General features: G+C 37.9%; 1 protein-coding gene across 1 annotated transcript in view; it reads left to right on the top strand.

Moving 5' to 3' along the window:
* The window catches only part of plxna4 (plexin A4), a 232532-nt gene that overhangs the window by 13772 nt on the left and 208796 nt on the right, over nucleotides 1-9964 (top strand). The window contains exon 2 of the mRNA XM_014004803.1: nucleotides 7487-8811. Coding sequence (XP_013860257.1) covers nucleotides 7588-8811 — 1224 coding nt within the window. The 5' untranslated portion in view covers nucleotides 7487-7587. The remainder of the gene's footprint in view (nucleotides 1-7486; nucleotides 8812-9964) is intronic.

The raw sequence follows: 9964 nt of genomic DNA on the forward strand, positions 1-9964 counted from the left end.
GAAAATCTTGAAATAAGAAAAAAATGAGTCAAATCAAGTATTTCAAGAATCTTAGCAAGTAAAATTTTCTTACTTCAGTGGCAGAAAATTTTGACTTGACTCAAAGTTTCAGGCTAACAAGATAAATAATCTTACACATTCTGAAAACAAGACGATTATTTTTACACAGTCAGTTCTTGTTTAGTAAATCAGTCTCAAAACAAGATGAAAAAGACTTTTTGGGTGGATATAAGATTTTAAAACTTGGTTAGGTGGACATTTTTTGCAGTGCAATATCTGTGTAAATTAGTAATACTGGGCTTAACTAAAGTAAAAGTTTTATGCTATAAAATGGCCTGGGTCATATACAGTAGAAGGGCATTTCTTCTTATTAATCTACTGCCTTCATTTACTGATCAGCAGCTGTGAATTGAAAAATGTAAACTCAAACRGATTAGAAAGGAATGATTTCCCTTGAAAATTTGCTCGATATTTGCTTAAATAATTCATTACTTATCATTTGAGTCATCTTGATATTTGTAAACACAGTTGATTGCTGCGTGTGTTTTCATAATGTCAGAGTCTGTGTTTTTACATTCACATGACATGCACCCAGTTGACAGCACAATCTGAAGGCTTTTGCTGTAATATCAACAGCTCTGTGGTGGATTAGACCTCCTAACCCTGATCTTGACAGGGTATCTGGTGACAGTAATCCATGCTGCTAATCCACGTCTTGATGTAAACACCAAGGACAACCCGCCTTCTATCTTCACTGTCCTCCTTCTTTTTTCATTTTCTTCTTCTTTTTTTTCTTTCCGCTGCTGTCGTTGTGAGAGAAAGGGGTGTGCCATCTGTTTTGTTCTTCAGTAGGGGTCAGCTTGTTGTAGTGGAAACATTAGACCGTAGTCCTTAATCGTTACTCAAATTCAACACGTTTTGTGTTTATGCGAGTAAATGAAAGGATTGCCTAATCGCCTTTAAACACTATAATTATTATAAATCATTGCAAGACATAACATTGATGTGTTTGTTGATGTTTATCATTTTTCTGAGTGGGGTTGTAGCTGCCCACAATAATAATGGTTTTAATTATTGTGCATAAAATAAAAACAGTAATTAACTGTTGTCATGTTTAATAATAATGCAAAAATGAGGAATGTTAAAGGACAGACCTGCTGAAGCACAACCAAGACAGCAGTCATATGTACTGTATACAGTTATCTTGTTTTTCAGTCTAATTATTACTTTTTTTTTTCATTTTCATAAATGGAAATGGGTGAAGGAGATTTTGTGACTAATTAACTGAGTTTTAGAACAGTTGTATTATTTTTACTTTAAATAGAAAGAGAATCAGCATGTTTCTACTTAATATGTGTGTCTCTTTGCAGGATAAACAAAGCCTTGTTTAGGATCTCCAAATCAGTGCTGACATAAGAGGGACAGCCCCTCCGCCCCAGGGTGTATTCAAATATTAGGTTTTTTTTTAAGGATGTGGAAGACTGGGTGTACCAGCAGCAGTAGAGAGAAGCCATTGCTTTTTTTGGTGATAATGAATCTGGGTTACACACAGACAGTGGCTCTGAACATGAGACGGAGTTTTTAGAGCTGCAGAATAAACTTTTTAATGCATTTAACTGGTTTTCTGCACAATTATTCAGGCATTCAATTTTGAACACTTTCCTACATGGAGATGGAACTGGTCATTCACACCTATATTTTTAGATCTTCTCACATTTTTCATTTTCTTTTTATTTGGTGTTCCGTATACTAGAAGTAATTCCTGCTCATAGTTTGCCATGGCTGTGTGCATTTTACACACAATGTCCTGTTGTGCGGTGATGTATTTATGTATGTGGCCCAGCGAGTGTGTCTGTGTGTGAATACATGCATTTCTGATRTTGCTTATGTTGCAGGGACACTGTTTTCCTCCAGTCCCAGTGTGTGGCTGCAAAACATAGCAGGGCTTTTCCTTCTGATCAGTGCCAGAGCTCAGCGGGCAGGCAGGGTTGGTTGAGTTTTGCTGGGGTTGGAGGGAGGTTGGGGTTCCAAACCAATCAGTACCTCCAGTGATTTAGGACACACATCCCTATTTTTGTTGGTTTTCCATCTTTGTGTCACTCTGTCTGTTTGCTTGTCTTTCTCTTGCTAACTAATTATTCTGTTTCCCTCTTAAATCTATAGTCTCCTACTGAACCATATGTTATGTACCATTGTGTCTACTGTTACTATTATTTTTACTACTACAACCCAAACTATCTTACTGAAGCACGTAGGACTCTGTCTTGTAATTAAAACCTTTCAGCTTTGCTAGTTGGCAGACAAACAATGGATCATGCATGCAACCAAACTACTAAAAAGATAGAAGCAGATGGTAGTATTCAGTCAGTGCTGAACAGCAGCAATTGAGAATTTCAAACTCTCTACAGCTGATTTTTCTGCAGCCAGACAGAGGCACACTCATTATACAATAAGAACAACAGAAGTGTGCAGGGGTTTACAGCACTGTTTGTAGTTAAGCAAAGGTTACATAATAGGTCCCATAAAAAGAGATACAAGCGATTTTAATGCAAATATAAAATGTCTCCACTGTAGAGGCAGGTACACTTATTGTCCTTGTAATCTTACCATCAATCTAATAAAAGCTGTTAGCAGAATGTTTCAGGTGGAGTCAGATGAGTCAGGCCGTTTTGCTCGGTTGATTTGCTCAACACAGAAATTCTTCTGCTTGAGCTGAGAGGTTTTTGTCCTTTTATTAGTTTAAACTAGAGAGAGACATGTTATATTTCTGTAGTTTCCATTTTTAAATGAACAATCATCTTCACTGAAACCTTTTTTTTAAATAATGCATAGGTTAACTTTTTTCTTCATTTTACATGTGAACTTCTGTGCTGCCTATACTGTTCTGATTTTGCTTGTTTGTGCAAGATGCCGTCAGATTTTTTGCTAATTTGAAGCCATGACAGATAACCCTGAGAATCAACAGATATTTTCTGTGAATATAAAGAACTATGAGTAATTACTCCTCCAACCTACTCATAATCTCCTGATTCCATTTGACTCATGGTGCATTTTTACATAAGATATTTTTGAGCGTTTTCATGCTGTAAGAAGTTAAGCTGTTTATAAAAGACTTTGGCAGCTTCTTGTTCTTTCAAGTAATTTCTTTAAGATAAATTCCTTCCATCTATCAGACTATAAATAGAAGAGGATTACTTTGTCGGGTCTTATTTGTTGTCTCTTTCTAGTGTCATGTCTTCTCTTTGCTTTCAAGTTGCCAGTGCAAAATGCTTCTTGTCATATCCATTATTTCATTGCCTGATGGTCTTGTTCTTAAAATTAGCTTTGCAGCATCAAACTGCTTTCTGTGAAGCATGGTGTTTGAAACAAAAAAGGTCTTTGAGCTCAAACAATTTGTCTTCTGTTTGCGGATGAGCCAGGTGAATCCCAAACTACATGATAGTTTTTCTTTCATTTTAGCCATGACACTGAGCGTCACTGGATCGATGCATCCAGACATGTTGAATCGTCCATCCCTCTGCTCTGTTATTTTGTTTTAGGTCATGGGTATCAAAGTTAGCACAAAGGGGACAAAATTTTGAACTTGTTTTTGAAAAACTTGGTCCAAGCTAAGGGTCAATAGTCAAAATGTTTTGAAAAATAATAAAAATTAAAATTGTAAATTATGTCAAATTATTACTATATAAATGCTCTTTTCCCAATTACATTTTATAGTTTAGAAGATACATAGCTGATAGTCTAAACCAGAGGTTCTCAAACTGGGGTCCCTGGACCCCAGGGGTCCGTGAGAGGTATCTTTGGGGTCCTTAAAATTTTTGACTAAATTTTTGATTTGGTTTTTATTTTTAAAAATGCATAAAGAACAATGAACTAATAAAACAAACATAATAAACTTAAAATATATATTTATTCCCATGGCATTTAGGGGTTGAAATGACAATAAATTATCTTTTATTACAGCATGGGGTTTACGTGGGGGTCCCTGGAATTTTTTTCGCATTGTAAGGGGTCCCCAAACCCAAAAGGCTTGAGAACCCCTGGTCTAAACTGTGCTTCATTTGCTTGTGTCCACTGCTTCAGTCGTGAAAGTGTTTGACTTGGTTATGGCGTTATTGAATAACTTTATCTGAAGATTGTCTGAGAAGGTGTAATATTTCGTGCACTTGTATGTTGTTGTTCMGATATTTCTTGTGTAGTTGTGTTACCAGTTAGCAAACTAGAATAAGTTATTCACCGAAGGCACAGAACCCAAAGCATTTCTATACTTTACTTATTTTGTACTAGCAAAATAAAATATTTTTAAAATAAAGTTAATGAAAAAGTTTTTCTAATTAAGTAATTAGCACCATTCTGTTTAAACACGAGAATTTTACCTAATTTTAATACATATGCAGAGAAGGGAAGGGAAAAGTCAGGCACTAATGACACAGAAAATTACAGATAAACTGCATGTTAGAATATCAGTGCCTCTTTATGGCCGTGCGTGTGTCTGATGTATAAATCCTCAGAACCAGAGCAAGCTTTAATTAATGGAGTTTGATGATTAGCAGGCAAAGGCAAACAGCAGTTAAACGAGCTTGCCCCCCTCTCCTCCACCAGTGAGGATAATTGCATTTCAGCAACAAATTTATGTGGCAGGCACGCTGCCTTTGGAGGGGCATCACTGATGAGGATGATATTTTTTTCTCTGCCTTTTCAGGGCATTAATGTTTTGCTATTACCAAACTCAAATTTCTCAAGGGAATCTAGGTTTTTTTGTATAGCCTAATGTTTTGTTTAGCTTTTCTATGTCATAAGTGTGGTTTTGTTCTTACTCATGAGAATAGTTTAATATGAAGGAATATCAACTCACTTTTCCATTACATTTTCTCTCATTTTAATTCCTTTTATTCATATTGTGACTTCTATTTTTATACTTTTACAACTTGCAAATACAAAACGTATTCCAGAGAACTTTGTTATGGCTATCCCCACACTAGGTAAATGAGAGGTGGGAGCTCCATTGGTTTCCCCAGTCAGTGTAAAATTAATATGTGRCACCATTTTTATTTTTAGACAAACCTTGTGGACTCTCTGGCATGTCATCAGTCTTCAGGTAGCAGCAGCTTCCATTAGCTTCTCTGTTTAAACTTCCTCATACCACATTTTTAGTGTTTGAATAATTTGTCCTAATGAAAGAAAAAAAACTTTAGTAAGGTTAGATAATAGTTTTTGTTCTCTTCAGTACAAAGTTTGTTGATCAGGTGGTTTAGTTTGCTATTCTATTCTTCATGTTCCTCTTAACTTGTTCCTGCAGAAGTTTTTAAAGGCTGTTTTGCATCCTGACTTGAGCTCATGTTCCGTTCTGTTGTCTAGTCTTTGTCAGCTGATAATGGCTCTTTGCACACATCTGAACACGTATCACCTGTCTCTGCATCAGATTATAGTCCTCTCATCATCAGTTCCAGACCTCTTATGTGTTGAGAGGCTGCCTGCTCTGCTTTTCTTCTCTGTTTGCCTACTGGGAAAAACAGGAGAGAATAGCAATTTTGTTGGGAGGTTTCACACCACCGTACTTTGTAAAATGCCTGAATGTGAACCAGAGATTAGTTCTGTGGCTAGCCAGTGTTACACAGTACCACCTATCATGTGTGCAAACATTCAGTGATCATTTATGAAAAATTACTGAAAAGAACCAGAYATAACAATGTTAAAGTTTGGAGTTTTGGACAGTATTTTGTCCACAACTCTTAACCYGAATTAGTTGACTTTACTAGAGATTTTTAAGGAAACCCGTTGCCTTAAACCATTCTAGTTTTCACACAATGATGAAACTAATCAGGTTTAGTTGTGTTAACTTAAGAACTTCAATACAATGGTGTTGAAGATCTTAAGTTAACACAACTAGTCAGGTTTAGTTGTGTTAACTTAAGAACTTCAACACCATTGTATTGAAGTTCTTAAGTTAACACAACTAAACCAGATTAGTTTCATCACTGTGTAAAATCTAGAATGGTTTAAGACAACTGGTTTCCTCAAAAATCTCTAGTAAAGTCAACTAATTCGGGTTAAGAGTGCCATATTAAGCAAATAACCTTAATAACATTAGTTTAAGCTACTGATAATACTTTAATATAAATAACCTTTTATTCTAATGTAATCACCCTTCCGATCTTCTAAGTACATTGAAAGCAACACTAAACAATACATTTTAATGTTCCAATACATTTTCTTTTCTTTTTAAACAAGATATTTTAACTAATCATCAAGCTTATCACAAGTAAAATAGTGGTATTAACACGTAAAGATAGAAATTAAAATGATAAACTTTGACTAGTTTAAAAAATACTAAAACAGTGGCAATAATTCTTGTGCTGCTATATTGGCTGAGAAAACTCAGGCAGCAACATATTTAGTGTTCCTGTTGCAGATGAATTGCATAATGAGACGAGGACTGTGTCGATCAATGCTCTCATAGAATTCCTGCTTGAGGTTCATGTCRACAATCCTGATGAACTCCACGAATACCTGCAAAATACAGAGAATGCTCCAATATCACATCTCAACAGCTGATATCAACTATATTTACATAGATAGATATATGTGTATTCTCATTACACTGACTAATAATATATTTATTTATGCATGCATATTACTGCATTATAATCTAATCTGCATGGTAAATATGCTTTGCACCATTTATCAAATGCTATTGTTTAGCTCTTGGTGTGCAGGTGCTTTTCTTATACTATGTGCTGCTTCCATTCACAGTGTRGACAAAACAAAAACCCTCTTCATTAGTATGTGTTTACTGTGGCTGTACATATTCTACTGAAGCTGGGCAAATGCCCTTATATATGTATAGGGAAGCCTATTTTTGCAACTACTAGCATTTCCTCCCTAATTGTTCCTCTTTGGCTCATAAACTTCCATCCTTTGCGTGTGAATACATGAGTGTGGGTATTTTATAGAGTGAAAGATGGCTTTTTTCACTCTGCTAGCAGTGTCAGCAGGTAAGCTGCCCTGTTGGGAGAGAAGAGAGAAATCGCCAAAGCATGCAGATTGCTACTCCAAGGGGAGAATCAATTAGGGGCATGAAGGCTAGAGCAGAAAGGCAAAGAGAGATGGAGAGGGGCAGGAGTCCATGCAGAGAGGTGGTGCAGAGCCATGCTGATCACCTCCTCTGAGACAATGCATTACTCCTCCTCTCCTGTCCTGTTTCTCAACACCTGATTTCACAGCTTTTTTAAGTGCTACTCTGCCTCAGCCTCARTTTTTTTGTCCGGCCCATTTCTCCTTCAATTATAGATGGCTCTGCTGTCTCAAGTGGGTGGCCTCTTCACCTAACTGGCACTTTAATTTGCTCTGTTCCTATTTGTGCCCCAAAAATAGAGCAAAAATCACACAATTATTTTATCCAGTATGTGTGTTGATCTTGTGGAAGTAATTTGTTGGGGATATCAAAATTAATGTTGCTAGTATTTACTTTTTATTCTTCTTTCCATAGGAACATAATGCCCTCCAACTTGAGAGAAGCCTGATCCCACGGGCCACCAGTACTGGACTGTGCCTCTGTCCCTCTCCTCACCTGTCAACATCAGCACAGCCATGACATCCCTCACAACGATATGGACCTATTTTTCTGTATGCTGCTTCCTGTTTAGTTTGGTGCTTCCTGTGACGTCACAAACAGTGGTGCAAGCCCCACAGGTGATCACAGCATTACTCCAGGAGGAGGGGTATGCATCATTCCATGCTGAGAAACCTGAGCGGACATTTAACCACCTTGCTGTGGACTATCGCAATGGCAATGTTTATTTGGGAGCTGTCAATCGCATTTACAAACTGTCTCCAAACTTGGAAGTCCAAGTAACCCATGAGACTGGTCCAGATGAAGACAACCGCAAGTGCTACCCACCACGTATTGTCCAGCCCTGCAGTGAGCCACTGACACTTACCAACAATGTCAACAAAATGCTTTTGATGGACTATAGGGAAAACCGKTTGTTGGCTTGTGGCAGCCTCTACCAGGGCATCTGCAAACTCCTCCGCCTAGATGACCTCTTTAAACTAGGAGAGCCCTTCCACAAGAAAGAGCACTATCTCTCTGGTGTAAATGAGAGTGGCTCTGTTTTTGGTGTAATTGTTTCTTATGGTAATGCCTCTCCAGACATGCTGTTTGTAGCCACCGCAGTTGACGGCAAACCAGAGTACTTCCCTACTATCTCTAGTCGGAAGTTGGCCAGAAACTCAGAAGAGGATGGCATGTTTGCCTATGTCTTCCATGATGAGTTTGTGGCCTCCATGATTAAAATCCCCTCAGATACCTTCACTGTCATTCCTGACTTTGACATATACTACATTTATGGTTTTGCCAGTGGGAACTTCGTCTACTTTTTGACTTTACAACCTGAAATGGGAGGTGGGCCAACAACTGGATCCTCTTCTGCTGGCCGGGAACAGGTTTACACTTCCAAGATAGTTCGTCTCTGCAAGGCAGACACTGCTTTCAACTCCTATGTTGAGGTCCCTATTGGGTGCATCAGTGGCAACGTGGAGTACCGATTACTCGAAGCAGCCTACCTGTCAAAAGCTGGTGCTATCTTAGCACCGTCACTAGATGTAGCACCGGAAGACGATGTGCTGTTTGCTGTCTTCTCAAAAGGTCAAAAAAGGCGTCCACGGCAGGCCTCTCAGGACTCTGCTCTGTGTGTTTTCTCTCTTCGAAAGATCAATGAGAAAATCAAGGATAGGTTGCAGTCCTGCTACAAGGGAGAGGGCACACTGGACCTGGCCTGGCTGAAAGTTAAAGACATTCCCTGCAGCAGTGCGGTGAGTAGTGCTCAAAGGATGTGGGCAATTTGCTGGTTTAGCCAGTTTAATGACAGCATGAGGAAAGTGCTAGAAATACTCAAATGTTAAAAAATAGAGAATGATAGTTGCATTCTTAAAAAAAAGTTTGGATTATATTTTTCCTTGCACATGTTCTGTGTACTGAACTATTAGAACCAGTACATTTCTGTTTTTCATGGAAGTTACAGTATATAAAAATGCGCTTATTTAGGAAAACAAGGGAAAACTGTTTCAGGGGTAAAACAGTTATAATTTGCTTACTGACTTCTAAATGATTGTTAAAGCTGAGTTTATTTGATAGAAAGTTAGATGTTACTCTGCTTTATGTTACTCTAAGAAACATGGAGGAGGTTCACCATCAGTGTATTCTTAGTGGGATTCTTGATTCATCCCATTACAATAAGATGTTAAGCATCCACTGCCTCTTTTAATCCACTCACCCTTTAAACAAGGCAGCTGAATGCTCAGCTAAATTACCATAATTCTATTCTCCATAACAGCATTACAAATTCAGTGATTCAGTTCATTTGATTTCTTACTTTGTGCACAGAAAAAAACAAGGTTAAATTGGGTGTTACATGTTTGGCMTACCTTTCGGTACAATCAAAGCCTTAACTTTTTAATTGAAAATTAAAAAAGGCTATAGTCAGAATTTATATTTTAGTGTCACTAATGTCTGTTATCTTTAACAAATTCTGCACATATAAATGTAGAAAGCTGCAAATACTTTATTAAGTAAGGGTGACTTGGTCCTGGCTATATTTCAGGAGCATACTATAAATTTTGTCCTCCTGCAGCCCACACCATATTATCCTGACCTTTGTCACATCCTACRTTGAGACATTATGAAGATGACCCCACTTGTCTTTGGTTCTGAAATAGCTGTGTTAATCTATTAATCTGTCTGTGGCCCTCACGCGTGCCAGAGCACCGTTGTCTGCTGCTTGAGGGCCTGATAAATCATGCCTGGGGTGAAGCTGTCGGCAGGAAAAGGAAGTGTGAGGGAGCTCAACAGGGTTGGAGCCTAGGAATTATGCTATTTTAGCATGAGCTAACACAAGTACATAAATTAGAGCCTGCTGAACTGGTGACACTGTGCTCTGCAGGAGATAGATGAATGAGTTCTGACATA

This window comes from Austrofundulus limnaeus, unplaced genomic scaffold, assembly GCF_001266775.1.
Source record: "Austrofundulus limnaeus strain Quisiro unplaced genomic scaffold, Austrofundulus_limnaeus-1.0 Scaffold26, whole genome shotgun sequence".
NCBI lineage: Eukaryota > Metazoa > Chordata > Actinopteri > Cyprinodontiformes > Rivulidae > Austrofundulus > Austrofundulus limnaeus.